This window comes from Xyrauchen texanus, chromosome 25 (genome assembly GCF_025860055.1).
Source record: "Xyrauchen texanus isolate HMW12.3.18 chromosome 25, RBS_HiC_50CHRs, whole genome shotgun sequence".
Classification (NCBI taxonomy): Eukaryota; Metazoa; Chordata; class Actinopteri; order Cypriniformes; family Catostomidae; genus Xyrauchen; species Xyrauchen texanus.
This window is the reverse complement of record NC_068300.1, coordinates 16,650,955-16,670,266: the sequence shown is the minus strand read 5'-3', so window position 1 is coordinate 16,670,266 and position 19,312 is coordinate 16,650,955. Positions and strand designations below refer to the sequence as shown.

General features: G+C 39.3%; 1 protein-coding gene across 2 annotated transcripts in view; it reads left to right on the top strand.

Moving 5' to 3' along the window:
* Positions 1-15,174: 15,174 nt before the first annotated feature.
* Positions 15,175-19,312, top strand: part of LOC127618740 (zinc finger protein castor homolog 1-like) — a 111,483-nt gene continuing 107,345 nt past the window's right edge. For both annotated transcript variants that reach the window (XM_052091360.1, XM_052091359.1), the window contains exon 1: positions 15,175-15,406. In XM_052091360.1, the coding sequence (XP_051947320.1) occupies positions 15,358-15,406 (49 nt within the window). In that variant the 5' untranslated portion in view covers positions 15,175-15,357. The remainder of the gene's footprint in view (positions 15,407-19,312) is intronic.

The following is a 19,312-nucleotide window of genomic DNA, read 5'->3' as shown; positions in this document are numbered from 1 at the left end:
CCCACAGATGATCAATCGGATTGAGATCTAAGGAATTTTGAGGCCAGGGCAACACCTTGAACTCTTCATCATGTTCCTCAAACCATGCCTGAACAATATGTGCAGTGTGGCAGGGTGCATTATCCTGCAGAAAGAGGGCATTGCCATCAGGAAATACATTGCCATGAAGGGGTGTACCTGGTCTGCAACAATGTATAGGTAGGTGGTATGTGTCAAATTGATGTCCACATGAATGGCCAGACCCAGGGTTTCCCAGTAGAACATTGCCCAAAGCATCACACTCCCTCCACTGGCTTGTTGTATTCCCACAGTGCATCCTGGTGCCATCTCACCAGGATGTACCATCTAAGTGATGTAGAAGAAAATGGGACTCATCGGACAAGGTGACTGTCTTCCACTGCTTCAAAGTCCAGTTTCAATGCTTGCATGCCCATTGTAAACACTTTCGAAAGTGGACAGGAGTCATCATGGGCACTCTGACTGGTTTGTAGCTACGCAGCCCTAGACAAAGGAGGGTGCAATGCACTGTGTGTTGAGACACATTTTGCCCGTATCCATCATTCAAAATGTTTGACTTGTGCCAGAGTAGACCTTCTCTTGGTTCGGACAAGGTCCTGACAAGATGGGATAGCCTTTGTTGCCCTCGCGCATCGATGAGCCTTGAGATGATCAATGTTATTCGCTTCACCTGTGAGTGGTCACAAAGTTTTGGCTCATTGGGGTGTGTGTGTGTGTGTGTGTGTGTGTGTGTGTGTGTGTGTGTATATATATATATATATTTAAGGCATGAAGTCATCCAGTTTTACTAGCTACAGTGCACTCAAATATATTTCAGTTGTCTATCAAATTTCCTTTAAACTGAATTGAGAAATTTTAACGAAGAATAAAACTCAAATTTATATATATTATATTTGTTTTCCTAAATATATGTAAGTTTTGTCTGTGAGCAGCATGACAATGCTTGTATGTCAGCCAGACCAACACCAAACAAGCACTAACCAGCTTAATCAAGCATAGACCAGCATAAAAATTCATCAGCTGGGGTTATATCTTCAGATTTGGTGTTTGAGGACAGAGCTGGCATTTTCAACATTTATTTGAACTACTGACACACAGTGTCATGTTTCCTGCCTTTGCCCAAACCAGCTGTCAGCTATTGCAGTCTTAAAATCCTCACTTGTGTCAGATTCTCTTGGGTCATGTTTAAGACAAACAGCATAGTATGCGAATAAATACACACATTTCTCACACTTAAATTCAGGCATTTTACACAAGCAGGCAGTTGTTTGATTAGCTCTACCCAAACATTTAATGACCTCATAACTTTGTTTAAACAAAAATAGTCTCTACATCTTTCTTCCTGTATATTTTTTCTACTCCCCCCTCACTCTCTTTTTCTCTATCATCCTCTATTTGGGTCGTATTCAGAGACTGATATAGAAGCAATCCTTATTGATCTGATCTGGTTACTGCATGCTATTTTCGATAGTTCCATCAGAACTTTCCTCCTACCCCCCACAGTTTTACCCCCCTTTGATTGACCTACATGGCAGTCACATGGTCTGGTTCCCTGGCCTGGCATTTTATGGATAATCTGTAGGTAAAATAAAGCCACAGGGTTTTAAGTGTTATCGTTGTCTATCCTCCTGAGAAGGCTGGTGTTTAAAGAGGCACCATTGCCACAAGTCCAATTTTGGGCCATCCGTGACAGCTTTACTTCCACCCTTGACCTCCATTGCAATTTGATTTGATTTACTCAGTGCTGCCTCTCTCTTTTCAAAGGATTGTTCCTTTAGCTCACTGTTTGTCATGATAAAGACCCTATGAAATAGCTTGATAAATGCAGTTTTCTATCCTGTGTTGACGTATTTTCTTATTGAAACAGGAAGTTTGGGCAGGACATACCTTTGCTACGTGTTTGTCAGGTGCAGGTGGTATTAGAGGGTAGGAACATTCTCATTTTGATAGGAAAAAAATTAGTTTAGTACAAGCAATAAATTGAAATAAAATTTTAATTGCAATATAATTTAATTTATTTCTTCATAGTGTTGTTTTGGTCAAAAATGTACTATTTTTTTTATTTTTTATTTTTTTTTCAAGAAATGTTGATAATCATATTGGAGTTCAAATCGTAATATATTTTTCAAAATAATTAGATTTTCTGTCCAAATCGTTCAGACCTAGTGCAAGATGAGTCATCAATATTTTTGGTCCGTGTTCCCGGAAGAGAAAGATTGTGAATTTTAAATGTGTATAACTCCAAAAAGAAGTCAAGTTTTAGGAGGACACTTGCACAGTGGTTCTCAACTACAGAGTACGACCCAAAAATGGGTCCTAGGACTATTCTAAAGCCCAAAGTATATTTTAAGTAATTTTCAGCATCAGGAGTGTCTGCGAACGTCCAGGCCGGGTGCGCGGAGCAAGGTAAGTGTCTCCTCGGCACAACCACCTCGGGACGAAGCAACACCCCATTGTGAGGCCTAACCTCCAGGTACATCACACGTGATCGTCCCCTTAGTGCCCGGAGCTTGGATGCGTGGCTTACGCTTTCCAACCCATTGCGGTGGCTGGCCAGGGCCACTTGGCTACGCGATTCAGTTCGTCTGGTGCTCGCCATGCTTCACCGGCGTCCACTTCACCTCGGTGCAGGGCGAAAACGCCTCCGCCGTGCATGCGGAGATCACAACCCTTCAGCGCAAGGACGCGAAAGAGCCTGTCCCTCACTGCCTGAGTACATTCAGACCTGGAACAGCGGTTCCACTGAAACAATTTCAGAGGCTCCTGGGGCATATGGCATCCTAAGTGATGCTTGCACCGCTCGGGTTGATACATATGAGAGACCGCTTCCACGGCCCTCACCCCTTCCTGCCGTCACTTATTCAGCCCTTGGATAGACCTCTGTTTTCTATGGGCAGGACGCGCTGGCACACAGCTGGCCCCCACAGGGTCTTTTTCCTCTGAAAGAATAGGATTGGAAAAGAACGTCTTCCCTGATGCATGTTATAGTGTTAGATGGCCCCAGCCACATCTAACACTCTATGGAGACAAAACATGGAGAGAGAAAAGGCCGCAGCTGGTACGGCCTGCTCCCATGCTAGTTACACCACTTTCCTCCCTCAGGGATGTGGGGAACTATTTGACGTCTTTTGGGTTGTTGGGGAAGGTTATGTGAAGTCTGATTCACCTGCTATTTTCACAGGCAACAGCTTGCTTGCACCTGCATCAGCAGTCCACATAACACGGTTCAGTATTGTGGCGATTTTAGATAGCGACCCTTAGTGTCACTACATTAAAACAACGTCGAGTGAGTGACAGAAGGGGAACGTCTCGGTTACTGTCATAACCTCTGTTCCCTGATGGAGGGAACGAGACGTAGTGTCCCTCTTGCCACAACACTGTACTAGCCTCTGAAATGGCCGGAACCTTACTCTCTGCTCCTCAGCTCAAAACTGAACAGATGCACGCTTCCCTCCTTTTATACCCGTATGTCCGGGGGAGGGGCATGCAAATTATGTTCGCCAATTCTCTTTGGCCTTTTCTCAAAAAGGTAACCGAGGCTCTCAAGAGAGACCCCTAGTGTCACTACATCGACACAACGTCTCGTTCCCTCCATCAGGGAACGGAGGTTACGACAGTAGCAAAGATGTTTTTGATGTCAAGGGTTGTAGAAGCTAGCCAAGTTAAACAGATGCCATTATGGGCAGGTTGTTAGACATCATATCTTTCTTGAAAACCATGCACAAAACTAGGCAAGGTCAAACAAAAAACAATACCAAGACTAATCACCCCTTTATGTCCAATGTAAAATTTTGGTGCTGAAGCAAAACCAATTGAGCACCACAGCACTAGCTACATATAGCTGACTTCAAAGATTACAGATGTGTACTAAAATCTCAAATTTTTATTGCATGGTGTTTTTAAACCATTTAGATTTGCATGTTGGTTGAGTATAGTTCTTTTAGACTGGTCAGTTAATATCAGTGCCAAGTCAGGGGTTGAAGAAGGGCTTGGATTTCGTGCGGTGACCGAGTCCCCTTCACACTGTCACCATCCTGTAAATTTTCTGCTGCCCTTGCTGTTCAACCAATTACACCAAAAGAGCTTTAGTGATTTTTTTCTCCCTCCCCTCTCTTGATGGCATTTATATATTTATATATTTTACAGACGAATGCAAAGCATCTCTGAAGGTTAAAAAAATGCTGAATTTCACTGTGCCTATAATGTAGTTTTTTCTGCTCTTTAGCTCACAGAAGGGCTGATCAATAGATGTCAGCTGTGCTTGCTAAATTCAACAAGCATTTGTGTAACATAAATCAGCTCTATCACGCTTTCATTTTCTTTGCGTCACATTTAGATGAATCTTGTCTCTTTAAAGAAGAAAATAAATAATTATATTATCAGCTTGCCTATGCCAGAAAATTTAATAAATCTGACAACTACTAACATGCTGACAAAGTTTACAAACAAAGGTGAATACCTTTAGGATTACATTTGTATCTGTCCCCATCTGATGTCTGTAATTTCTATACACTAGAAACGAAAGTGCAAAATAAAATAAAATAAAAAAATCATTCTAATATACTTCCTAATATAATATACTTCCTGCTCAGCTTCTGTCCGTGCTTTGCTCTATCGCTTTTATATTTTCATATTTTATCTCCTTTTATCAACTAATTTTAACTAATTTTAACGTAAACAAATCAGCACAGTGCTCAAAAGCTTGGACTACTACTACAAAAAAAAAGCAGAATTCTTTTATCCGACCAGCCTCCCACTGAAAGGTTTCATTCCAGGGAAGGGAAAACACAACTGCCTACATTCAAAAGGATAAGAGAAAATGCCTCTTCTGGAATCTACTTGCTGCTTTTAAAAGTTAAAAGTGTAATTGATGATTTTGCTCCTGTGAAAGTCAGGAAGAAGAGTGGCAGACAAAAAGCACCTTGGAGAAACTCAACAGCAGTGCAAAATATGAAAAGACAATGCAGAAAAGCTGAGCGCATGTGGCGGAAGACAAAACTTGTAGTCCATTATAACATCTACAAAGACAGCATCCATGCTTTTAATATGGAACTAGGCAAAGCTAGACAGACTTTCTTCTCGAATATTATAAACAGCAACTTAAACAACACTCTTTTTGCGACTGTAGAGAGACTGACAAACCCCCCAAGCCAGATTCCCAGTGAAATGCTCTCAGACAGCAAGTGCAGTGAGTTTGCTTCTTTCTTCTCTGAAAAAAATCAATAATCTCAGAAAGGTGATCAGCACATCCTTGAGTTGTGCTGGGGTCAGACAAATCAAACCACAACCTGAGAAAGTAGTTACTATGTCTGATTTCAAAGAAATTGATGGCAAAATTTTGGAAGAAACCGTACAGCACCTTAAAACATCAACCTGCGCCCTTGATGCACTTCCCACATCTTTTTTCAAAAGTGTGTTCAACTGTTGAAGCAGATCTCCTAGAAGTGATAAACTCCTCACTTCTCTCTGGGAGTTTTCCAAACTCCCTGAAAACTGCAGTTGTCAAGCCCCTCTTGAAGAAGAGCAATCTGGATAAGACCATATTAAGCAACTATAGACCGATCTCAAATCTTCCTTTCATAGGCAAGATCATTGAAAAAGTTGTCTTCAATCAGCTGAACAAAGTCTTGAACTCAAATGGATACTTTGACAATTTTCAATCTGGTTTCCGATCTCATCACTGCACAGAGACAGCGCTCATAAAGATAATAAACGATATTTGCTTAAATACTGAAACAGGCAAATTATCAGTACTGGTACTACTCGACCTCAGTGCTGCATTTGACACTGTCGATCACAACATACTTCTTGACAGGCTGGAAAATTGGGTGGGGCTTTCTGGGATGGTCCTAAAATGGTTCAGGTCATACTTAGAAGGGAGAGGTTATTATGTGAGTATAGGAGACCATAAGTCTGAGTGGACGTCCGTGACATGCGGAGTCCCTCAATGCTCAATTCTCAATTCTTGCGCCACTCCTATTCAACCTGTATATGCTCCCAATGAGCCAAATAATGAGAAAGAACCAAATTGCTTACCACAGCTATGCAGACGACACACAGATCTACTTAGCCCTATCACCTAACGATTACAGCCCCATTGACTCCCTGTGCCAATGCATTGATGAATTAAACAGTTGGATGTGCCAAAACTTTCTTCAGTTAAACAAAGACAAAACTGAAGTCATTGTGTTTGGAAACAAAGATGACGTTCTCAAGGTGTATGCATACCTTGACGCTAGGGGTCAAACAACTAAAAATCAAGTCAGGAATCTTGGTGTGTCTCTAGAGTCAGACCTTAGTTTCAGTAGTCATGTCAAAGCAATAACTAAATCACCATACTATCATCTGAAAAATATTGCAAGAATTAGATGCTTTGTTTCCAGTCAAGACCTAGAGAAACTTGTGCATGCTTTCATCACCAGCAGGGTGGATTATTGTAATGGACTCCTCACTGGCCTTCCCAAAAATACCATAAGACAGTTGCAGCTCATACAGAACGCTGCTGCCAGGATTCTGAGCAGAACCAGAAAATATGAACATATCACACCAGTCCTCAGGTCTTTATACTGGCTCCCAGTTACATTTAGGATTGATTTTAAAGTATTATTACTGGTATATAAATCACTCAGTGGGCTAGGACCTCAATATATTGCAGATATGCTCACTGAATATAAACTCAACAGATCACTCAGATCATTAGGATCACATCAGCTAGAAATACCAAGGGTTCACTCTAAGCAAGGAGAGTCTGCTTTTAGCTGTTATGCCAGCCGCAGCTGGAACCAGCTTCCAGAAGAGATCAGATGTGCTCCTACAGTAGTCACATTCAAATCCAGACTCAAAACACATCTGTTTAGCTGTGCATTTACTGAATGAGCACTGTGCCACTGTGTGTCCGACTGTTTGTACTGTATTTTATTTTATTTGATTCTAAACTGTTTCAATTATTCTTATTTTTTTATTCTTATTTTAATCTCTTCTATGTAAAGCACTTTGAATTACCATTGTGTATGAAATGTGCTATATAAATAAACTTGCCTTGCATTGCCTTCTAATGTTTTTATAATAATATTTAAATAAATAATGTGCACCTGTCTGCCATTGGTTGGACAAACAGATATTCCCACCCCAAACACACTCCATTGGTTTAGGCAATTTGGGGATATTGAGATGCTCGAAGAAAACAGAGCAATGTTTTAATAGCGTTCACAGCATTACTTTTCAGGGAAATCAACCATACTTTTACTTGTCTATATATTAGATATTAAGCAATATACTATATATTAAGCTGATATTGAAGAAATTAAAAACTACACACTTCAGCTTTAACATGACCCCTTGTAGGAGTCTGGTTATAAATTCATGTTTGCTGTCAGAGTGAAAGGCTTGTATTGTATGTTGTTAGTTGACATAAAAATATTTACATTGAGAGTAGCACCAGTCTATGCCGCATGGCGGAGTGAGAGACTTCCTGCTGTACACCTTTGCTGAGCTCTGAGCTATCTGCCCAGCTGACGATAATCAGCTCTGGCCCTTTCTACCTGTCTCAGTCACATATTGTAGTTGCTGTGTATAACTTTTTAAAAGCCTAATTTACCACTGCAACATTAAATAAGAGAGAGCCTGACACAGAAGTTGCTCTGTCCCTTTAGGAACAGTAGGGTAGATAACAATTAAGTTGGCACGAGATACTTTCTTCTAAAGAAAATAAACTGAAGCCTCTGATCATGAAATTTGAAAACAGCAATAAGACAAAAAGTAGTTGACTACTTTGTTGAAATGGAGGAGTTCTCTGAAGTTTGGGGAGGAAAGGAAAGAGCTTGATTTGGAAAAGTAAACAAGAAAATTACCCAGTGGCATTCTTAAACATTTATGCTACATTTAAAATTATAATTTTTCCTTGTCTCCATATTAGAGAATGAAAGAGTTGTAAAGTTAGCTCAGTGTTGAATTTTTTATCATTGCAGAGGATGTAGTCAGGCAACAAAGGGGAAGAATGAAGCGTAAACAGAGTGAAAAATGTGGCGTAGAATATCTGCTGCTTTGCTCACTAGCTAACTTTGTACAACACTCAGGGCACTAGCCTTAACAGGTTGCACGTAGTCGTGCCACGGCTAACTCAGGTCGCTCTGTGCACAATCACTGAGGTCTGGACTGGGTACTGAAAGAGCTCCACACCATCTGCATTTTGCTGTTAACGCGCCTTCACATCCGTGGGCGGCTTAGCAGAAAATCCCCAGGTTTTTTTCAACCAGTTGACAAATATCAGATTTGTCTCTAAAAAATTTGCTCTATCCATATCTCACACCATATGACACACAAAAAAGATTATCTGTAATACCCAGCCAGCTTGAGTGTGGAAAAAAGCAGATTAAAGTTTCAGTTTAGTAATATTTACAGAGCCTATACTATCGGATCCCAGCTCTGCATCAAGGTAGATTCTTCCAGAAGCTGTGCTGCCCCACACCCACTCTGACAGACAGCGATGTTTGTCTAGCAACAATTAATGCCAATATTTTTCTAATTCATCATCGCCCAATCCAGTGCTTGAAGGTTGTCTTTTTAGGATATGGCTTTTAAACAAACACGGAGCAGTTAAAGAGTGTTAAGTGAATAAAGGCAGCAGGTGTCCTTTCAAACTCAGCTTTGTAGTCCTCCCAGGCTGCTGTGCTGTTGTTTTAGATGCCCATTGGTGTGGAGTAGGGGGTGGCTGGGAAACTAGCCTAGTAGGTGACCTGAGACCCCTCTACTGTCCCATTGTGAGCACTTTTGTGGAAAGGTACCGGCAGCATTTAATGTCACTTTAAAAGAGTTTGCCTTTTGCAGTCTGCTTTGAGTTACGGCATGGTATGCTATGACGGAAAACCCGTTCAGCCAAAAATTAAACTGAAGATTCATTGTTTATAAATACGTGTAATGATATAGAGTTTACGCTGGGTAAACATAATTTAAATGCTGCATTTCACATCACCCTAGAAAAACAGTCTTTATCACATATTCTCACAAAAAGAATTACCGCAGGAAAACAAATTGGTGCCCAATGAGGCAAGTTACAAGAATATTGGTTGTGCATGCTTGATTGAACCTCCACAGCTGTCATCGTTAGTAGGTGTTGAGATTTTTGAGTATGAGAAAAAATATATATTTTTATTTAATTTTTTTTATAAAGATTTGCTCAGTCAATAAGGGTGTGTTCCCAAATGTCTGTGCTCTGAGAAGTGGATGTCACAGGGTATTTGGCCATCTTAAAAGGGTAGTTCTCCTAAAAATGGAAATTGTGTCATCATTTACTCACCCTAATGTTGTCCCAAACCTATATTACTTTCTTACTTCTGTGGAAATTAAATGGAGATCATAAAGTTATTACTTTTCAAAAGGTTAAAATGATGAGACATGATCAGGCAGCATGTTAATCTCAGTCACCATTCTCTTTCATTGTATCTTTCTTCCATACAATGAAAGTTGAATGATGACTGAGACATCTCATTTTGTGTTCCACACACGTAAGAAAGTCATACAGGATTGGAACAATATGAGGTGAGTTGATGATGACAAAGTTTTTCATAATTTTTATATTTTTGGGTGAACTATCCCTTTAAGTGATATTCCACATTTATTTCCATAATAAACATAGCAATTTATCACTAAATGTAGGGGTTTCGAGTATGGCAAATTATATTAATTAAAATATGTTATATATTTGAAATATATCTGTATATTGTTTTTGATTCACATGAATGTATTATAAATTATATATTATATTATGGTAAATTATATTAGATTTAGACCTATATAATATACTAAATATAATATTGTTTGTGTTTGATAATATTGCAGGGCATTCAAATGAAAAAAATACTTCAACAGATATCCTCTACTCACTGTGTAGGGAGCAGTGAACACTGCATAGAGATCCTGTGAATCGGAACGTAGCTTATGCTTCCTTTATCCCTGATGCCATTTAATTATCATATTCGTAATCATGGCGTGGAGGAGGAGAATAGGGCTGGTATCCACCTGCACACAGGATGCTGGCTCTGTACTCTCTTCCTGGACCACCTCCATACCCAGAGGTTGACTCCTCAATGCAGAAGCCCATAAATGAAATTAAGGTGTCAATTAGTCAATTATGGCATAATAACTTGGAGGGCAGACGTTTAGAAGCAGAGCGTACCTCAGCTAAGTTCATTTACTCTGGTCCAGGAGCCCATCATTTGACACACGTCACTCCCCAACCCAGACCCGCTGAATAAGGCCTCCGCTTGGTTAATTTTATTTTCTGTTGCGTATCTTTGTGGATCAACAATTTCCTCTTCTGGTTTTATTTAAAATGTGTTCATTATTTATTTATTTATTTACATTTCCCTCCCCAATGCAGGGATGTACTTTTTTCTTCCCCAATTTGGCATTAGAGACTTTTATAATTTAGTAATTAAAATCTTTGATAGGCTTTTGAAATTGCATCTAATTGAATTTAATAGGGAGATGAATTTCAATTTTATTTGATTACCGGGACCCCTGGCATAGGTATTTATGGAAAAAACGCTACAAAAATATGCTGTGTGGGCTAAGATGGCATAATAAAATTAGAGGTAATCAGATTTCTCCGTCGTAAATTTCGCTCTAATTTCACTATAATTTTCCATTAGATAGCTGGTTTACAAATATTTGCTCATCTGCGATGGGAGAAGCTATCTGTCTAAAATGATTATGGCCAGGGCCTTCAGAAATGTACCCCTTTCTCTCTCGTTCCCTTTTAAAACCAGATTGTGAGAGACCGAAATTAGGAAGATTACATTATGACTGTCTGCATCCGGGAGAGATACTAAAATATAATGATGCGAGGCAGGGGATGAAAGCTGTGTTAAGAAAAATGTTTTGACATTTAAGTCATGTTTTTTAAGTGAAGTCAAGTGAGATACACACCTGTTTTGCAATACACTCATTCATGAACATGAATTTACATGAATATGTACACGCTCTGTGTCATTTGTGTGCAAAAATGATGATAGCCTAATTTAATAAAGATATGTTCATTATGAAGATCAGTGCCACCAGTCGCCTTAGCTTGGCCAATTAGTTTATGATAAGTAACTTCTGACCGCTCCTTTTTCAGATACACTTACATTTTTGTATGCAATCCATTCCCCGTGGCAAAAAATAAATATATAATGCTATCCAAATAGACGTGAGGGGGAATAATATCCAACATCACAGACTCACTAGAAAAATACAAGGGCAAATGCTTTCTCAGGCCTTCTTTTCAAGGCGCCGCACCACACTCCAGTTTGTCATATTCAATTTCCTGTCAATTTCACAATTGAGATTTGAGAAAAGCAGCTAAGGAGGGAGAAAAAAAAGCTGCTCAGCTCCATTTTAAACTGTGAAAAAAAATCTCTGTGGGAAAGCTTCTTTTTCAGTCCGGAGAGTTGATGATGCTTCCTCTTCTGTCTTTTTATTTGATTTTCTTTTTCATGCCCTACTCCTCTATGCTTTATGGCGATACCTCACAGTTGTCCACTCAGTCTGTGCTATCCCACTGACTGAGACAGCGAGAGGGTTCAAACACAATCTAACTCCCGGCAAAGGTCAGTTTTCTCACTCTGCATGGCCCCGGTCCCTCAGCACAAAAGCCCCTCAATTCACATCTTTCAACTGGGCACTGGCTTTTGTCCCGGCAGAGCGAGGCACTTGGAGCGGGCGGCCATCAGACCAGCCCCTCCTGGAGTGCGCAGTCAGGGGGCGCTAAACGTCTGGCCCCTGCATCCCTTTGACGGATGCAGCCCTGCCATGTCATAACCCCCCCTCCTTGCCCGCCCTGAGCATACCATCATAATGCGCCACATAACATGCCATTCAGCTCCTCTCTGAGAAAGTATGTGCTGCAGCATACCGTACTCTGCCGTACAATGCGCTGCACTTATTTAGCTTGATCAGAACTCGCTTATTGGTTTGACTGCACGTCTTGTTAGGGGCTGGTCACAACAAAAATGTTTTTGCATTCGCCTTGCATAAATGTTTCTGTATATCCACCTTTTTTTCCAAACATGGAAGTGTTCCTTAAATCATAATGGAAGTTTGTTTTTGCTTTCTGGTCTCCAGTTTTTCCACTTACATTGGCGTGTGTTTTTAGTGGATAATGTGATGTTTCGTGTATAAAATTTACAAAAATTGCCAAAAAAAAGAAAAAAAGAGGTTTAGAGTTGCGGTGACCTTCTTTTGACAGTGCCTCACCCAATTAGGTAGATGACATGAAGCGGTGGCCCGAGGTTGGTTACGTTCATTAACTACTTCGTGTTGTCAACAACTGCACAAGTTGTGCCTGAAATTATTCTTACTCCAACTTACACTTTTGCTTTTTTCGTTAGTTTTTACATTTCTGCTTATGGAGATAACATAACCAGAAAACAGTCCAGCGATAATCAGAATCATCCTGTTGCTTCCCAGTGGTTTGTCTGGAAAACTGTGGATACAGTACACGCGCAAGAATGACATTTTGACCGTTGTGCCGAGTCTCGTGCAGAAGCTATGTTAAGTTACATGACTTTGTGCATTGGTATATTCATTGAGCTGCATCTAGCTTTTTTAGCACAAGAGTGAGTTCAGTCGGAAAGGCCCTTTGTCATGCCTGAACAGCAGTAACGCAGCATTTTTAATGTTGCTTATTCACAAATGTTCTAACCGTAATGGTGTGTAACACAGTTCAATGGAAAAGAGGAGGTGAGAACCGGGTTAATAATATAAATAATATTTTAATAATAAACGTATGCAAAAAGACAAACACACACAGGTGTCGGTCAGCTGCCGTAACTCTCTCTTTCTGTCGCACTGCCGTCTCCGGTTGCCTTTATCCTTCTCGAGCTTAATCAGCCTAATTAGCCTAATTAGGGGCCGGATGTACGGAATCATGCCCTGACCCAGACCCAGCCCGGCCCTCCACCTTGCCACATTCCTCCCTCGTTCTCTCAAGTCGGGGAGCCCCCGGCATGACGTATACCCCCCCCGGGGGAGGGCGTGTCCTTCCGGCCCCATCTGCTGGCAGGTCATCCCCATCTTCCTGTATCTGGGAGGGGACAAGGGGAGGGAATCAACAATAATAAAAAAAACACAGTACTCATACACTGTAACAGTGATATTACCAACCAAAAATGCAATAATAATATTTAAAATGAGAGGGAAAGGCCAATGTGGAGCGGCAGAGGGAGAAAGAGAGAGAGAATACATTGTTTACTCACCGGTTCTCTGATACGGCGTAGTTGCTTAACAATATAAATCATATTTTAATAATAAACTTAAGAATAAAAGACAAACACACACAGGTGTCGGGCAGCTGCCCATAACTACCTCTCTGTCGCACTGCCGTCTCTGGTCACCTTTATCCCTCTCGAGCTTAATCAGCCTAATTTGGGGCCGGGTGTGAGGAATCACAGCTCGGCCCCGCCCTCCGGATTGCCACAAGGTGGCATTATCTTGTTTTGTTGCCAAACTTTTGTAAAGAAGGCCAAAAGATGTGGGGTGTTTGCTGATATTTTGCATGTTTAGGTTTTTTCTGGAATGTCAAAGATATTTGATGACTGAGTTCAACTGGCTAGTCCCTTTTGGAATATTGGGTTTAAGGTGGGAACATTTTGTCATTGTTGCATTATAACTCATCCGTATAATCACTAAATCTACCAAAACCTGTTTTATGCTCACAAATGAGATGCAGCAGTTAGCAAACAGGACATTTGGATTTACCAATTTCTCAGCATTATGAGACATTACCTAGAATATCACTGGTCACTAGAAATTTAGCTAATTTTGTTTCGGCCAAAACGTAACACTTCCTGTGCAGTGTTTACTTTAATGTCATGTAATTTGTAGCCTGAGTTGAAAATGGCAATATTTTTGAAAGCTGACCATGTTTATTTTGAAAATATGCTTAAAATGTCTGGGTGCACTTTTTGCATGCCGCAGCGGCGGAAACTGCCAGGCAAATAAGGGCTTTGTCTTATAAAGTATTCATTGTCACCTGGTAACGGCTGCCGTTTATCTTTTCACCTGAAATTACAATGAAAACTGATACCTTATCAGAAGGACGAGTACATAGAGAGCAGGCAAAGATGAATGGAGGGAGGGAGAAGAAGGGATCGGGGGATGGGGACACATAGGGTTTTTTCCCTTCCTTGTAATATACAACCAACTGTTCCATGGATAAGGTTACTTCAACATGTGAGCGTTTGAATATTAGTGTCTCTCTCTGTCTGTCTCTTTACATTATTATGACTCTCCAAATTAAGGAATTAGGGGAATGTTTAGGTATTTAAAAATGTAATTTTATACAATATACACCATAAACATTGAAATAATAAACATTATAGACAAGAGTCCAGTTTACATTACAAATTCTACTGGTTTTACACAATATACACACATGGATATCTTGCATGTTGTGCATGCATGCTAAAATATATAAATTAAAGTTTATTTTAGGCATTTTTACTTATGCTTGTATACAGAATTGTGTTCTACTTCTTTTAGATGACCACTCCTATTTTACATGTGAGGCTTACTGTTATTCATTTTTTACAATATCCCACAACTTCCTGTTTTTGGTAAATAACAATCATAAAATTACCTGTGATAGTCAAATATACAGTAAGGCAGCGAGGGTCTTTCCCACGGCATCAGATTCCTTGCGATAAACAAAAACAGAACACTTTGTTCATTTTAAAACAGGTGTGCCGTTATCTAAAAATCGCATGCAAAAAATGTAAGACTGATAAATCTAATGAGCTTGATGTGTTTTCTGTGCCTTTGGTTCTCCCTCCCTCCTCATTGTCATGGAATCATGGAAGGCTCCTCCCCTAGAGAGTTGAAAGGCTAGAAGAACTCAGAGATGGGAAGGCCGGCCCACTAAGGGGAGGAAATATTTTTCTCAGGTTCCAGCTCTGCTGTAATTTCCTATCTGCTTATTCAGACATCGCCAACTGCTTGTGTGCGTGTGTACAAGAGCAGAACTAGTGACAGAGAGAGAGAGAGCGAGCGAGCAGAGAGAGAGAGAGAGAGAGAGAGAGTGAGAGAGAGAGACAGGAGGAGCGGGCAAGGAAGGGGCCGGCTCTGTATTCTTTCACCTACCCCCTGTCAAACCACAAGAGGGAGGGGCCAAGCCAAGCTGCCAATCAAGCTCACTTGTGGCAGCCGGCATTATCTCTTCTACAAACTATTGACAGATTACATGTCAAGGAGTTTAGTACATGATTGAGCGAAAAAAGGCATTTTATTGTCAAGTTATTTTAGTTCTCCTTTCACGTAGACCAGCTTACTTCTGATGATTTTCAAACAGAGTTGAGTAATATTATGAAAGTTACATGCTTGAGAGGATTTAACTCCGACTACCCTGAATATGGTAAGTGACCCTCCTCTCTATCACAGTATGTGTGTGTGTGTGCCCGTAAGTGAGTGTTTTAATATAAAATGTGTGTGTTTATCAGAGTGTGACTGGTTGAATAGGGAAGTCAGTCCTGTTTTAACAGTTGTGTGTCGTTGCTTTGAGTTTACTGTATCTTTATTTATAGTTGAGTGTGAAGATGGTAGCATTTAATACGATCACTCTCTCCTTGAGTCCTATGTTTTCTTTTCTCACTTTACTCATGCCTCTCTGGAGAGGAAGAATTTTAGTTGAATACTTTCATTTTAAACCTAGAAGTACCTAAGTGTATTTGCTCTATTATTTAGCCTTCGGATATCAATCTTACCTGCAGGCATAAAGCAATCTTTGAAGCACATAAATCTTCTTTTATTTAAGCAGTCATGTTTGTCTAAGAGGAAAAGAGAGAGTGCTGGGTATTTTTTGTCATACAGATATAACTTTATAGTGGCAAGCGTACATAGGCATGTAAAAATATTAGTGAAGTGACTGGTGTGGCCTAGGGGTTTGTTGCCAAGGGGACTGAGTAAACAAAATGCTGTAGTAGTGTTGTTTTGACACATGTAAGGGCACAGAGAACAAATGATAACCCTAACTCCCTATCCACCATTCCTCCGTTTAGGGATATTTTGAAGCACACGTAATTGATATCAGTCTCTCTGCCCAGCCCTGTTCACTAATTTCATCACCTAATGAGTGAGCTGTTTGACATAAAGATGTCATAAATATAGAAATATTTAAATATGTTCCATAAATATTTTATCGTCAAAGATCTGTTTTTCAAGTATCACCGGTTTGAATTGTGTGGTTTGATCTCAGTTTGTTCTGAATAAAGTTTCTATAAAATTTTATTTATCAGCAGTTTTAGTTTACACCAGAATTATAGTGTTTATTTGCACATTTGTTGGTTTGTTTGTGGGTTTCGGTGTTTTTTTACTTGATGCTGTTTATGCAGAATTTCAAACATCACTATGCTACTTAATTGATTATGTATTTTGACGTAGATCTAATGCAAGTTTCATTTGAAAAAAAATATTATTAGACATTTGATCCAAATTATTAAATATTAAAATAATGGCACTTTTTATTTATTTATTTTAAAACTGAACTTTAAATCTGAATGGTTAATATCCATGTTCTATTTGTTTTTTAGTTTGGAAAATAAATACACACATGCATCATTGATTTTTCTTTTATAACAAAAGTAGGTTTTACTATAGCTGAAAGTTTTAATATTAAGCAATAATTCAACCACAGTTTTTGATGTGATGTCTTCATGTCTTGTTCTCAGGCAAGAATGTTTTTTTCACCGTTGTTAGTCTTCTTCTTCATGTGCGCTCAGTGAGTATCTTGTGCTAAAAGATAAATGATGAAATATTAAATTAAATTAAGAGAGAATAAATGCAATTTTAGCTTTTTTTAATAGAGCATTAGGAATCTTATGAACTTTAACAAGTGGGGTTGGATTAATTATTTTTTATTTTTTTATCTGAAACTTTTTGATTCAATCCAATTTTGCTTTTCCTCTCAAATACTTTGTTTTTATTCTATGTTGTGCAAAGACCCACCAGAGATTTACAAATGTGCCTCTAACCCTGCCCTCTGTTTAGATGAGTGGAGTTATTTTATTACTCCAGTAGTTTTTTCCAGTGCGAGCTAGAGCAGTTTTAGCCTCTGTCCACTCTCAGCACCTTTACCACTCATCTGCAAAATAGGATCAAATGAGGAGGAAAAAACAAGCGAAGGTCTGCAGCCCTCAATAACCTTTATCACAATTTAGCAACAACCGAATCAATTTGATGTCTTAAGCAATAAAAAAGGCTGTTGCCATTCTAATTCTGCAGCTCTTTGGATGACAGTACATTTACATTTTTTAATTAAACTAGCTGGAATTTTTATGAGGGGGCCGGGCTATGCTAATGAGAGTGTTGTGTGTCACAGATTAACAGAGTTTTGAAGTACATTTGGACAGGGGGACATTAAAGGGGGAGAGGATGCTAGGCATCACATTTAACCCCTTTTATGCTTATTTTCCTGAGGGACCCCCGGCACACCTGATCGCTGAGAGATGCGAGATCACTCTTTAGCGAAAGGCCGATCAGTGTTGCCATGTCAACTAATGCGTATTTTTTTCATTCAAATCTTTAATTGATAACACACACAGATGACACATATGAAAGGTGAGCTCCTTTTAGTAGGACATCTGAAGTGCAATTTGAAAAGAATAAGTAATTTGAGACAGGGGTATAGATTTGTATTATTATTCTTTTGTATTATTCTTTTATTTTATTTTATTAATATTGGTTTTAATATAATAATTAGTTTTTAATTAAAATATAGCATAAATATTTAATTTACCTGATGGTTAATATCTGGCAATAAATCCTAATTATTTCAATTCTTTATTTAGATGTGTTAAGTGGACAAAATACTGTATATATATAGTTTAGTATTGTATGTAAACGTAATATATAATAATCTGTACAATATACAATGCACTGAAAAAGTTAACATAAACATTTTATATAGACAGTTAATGTGTGATATGTTACGTCTATATGAAATAATACAAGAAACAGAGACAAAGAAAGACTCCAATACTTCCTGAGCTCTCAGGCAACACACACACACACACACACACACACACACACACACACACACACACACACACACACACACACACACACACACACACACACACACACCTCTCCTCTTCTGTGCATTCATGCAGACACCAAACCCTAATTAAAACTTCAAAACCTTTCTGCCACTAATACACAGTAATGCTCTAATTGATACTGAGCTAGGAAATGCTGTGGGATAATAAGCTAATTGCAAACATCCATAGTTTAAAATGCTTGAAATATGCATTTATTACAATTTGTATTAGATATTTAGGTTGTTGTTATAAAAATAATTATTTATTACAAATATAACTTTCTATAAGTGTAAGTTTTCAATATTAAAGTTTCAATATGAATATAAATGTATGTTTCACAGGATTGTGTCTTCGTGAATGAGCTGATATGATCAATTAATTTGAGTAATGGCATAATTTCCCTGGCTGTAATCAAATGTAGTTATAAATGTACAGTTCAGGAGAATTCTGGAGATGGTGTCATTTTCAGTAAAACAAAAGTAGAGAGGGGGAAAAAATGTATGACATAGCAAAGTGTGTGTGTTTCACAGGAATTGTGGTTTAAGTTTTGCATTTTGCAGGGCATATGTGCTATCTCTATCTATCGACCTATCCCTTTGCGACAAATGTGATACACACAATTAAGAATTCCATGAACCATTTCTGGAATTCTGCATTTCTCAGTGCAGAAGCACAACATAGGATTTAAATATTTTGGCACATACTGGTTACAAAGTTGTCGAAAGATGGGGCTCCTTTACAGAATGGCTTCATTTCACGTTTATGATCTTCCACATGAAATTCTAATTTCATGCAAAGTGGGGGAGACAAATAATCTGTGGCAGCTGATATGGCATATAAGAGGGCAAAAGAAGAATATGAAGAAGCAATTAGCACAGTGTGGAATACTTTAGTCTGTTTGTCTGAAAGCTGGAGCTTTGATGGCCTAGAATGAAATTTGCATGCTCCGCTTATCGGCGCTCCCTTATTATGCCGTCTGAAAGGAAGATTAAGCCGGTACAAAATGTGGCTTCTAATCCTTTTAAATGTGGCAGGGGTCTTTAAGGTGTGAACAACCCTGTAGGCAGGTTTCAGGCAGGGTTGTTAGAAGGGCTACACTGTGCCTTGCTCTTGATGGCTGAGTGCACGCCAATGGGTTCAAGCTCGGAGTGCTTCACTCTGATGTGTTCCTTTAGTCTGGCAAGAGCGGAGAATGTCGTGCGTTGAACTTCTCTGTCCTTGCGGGT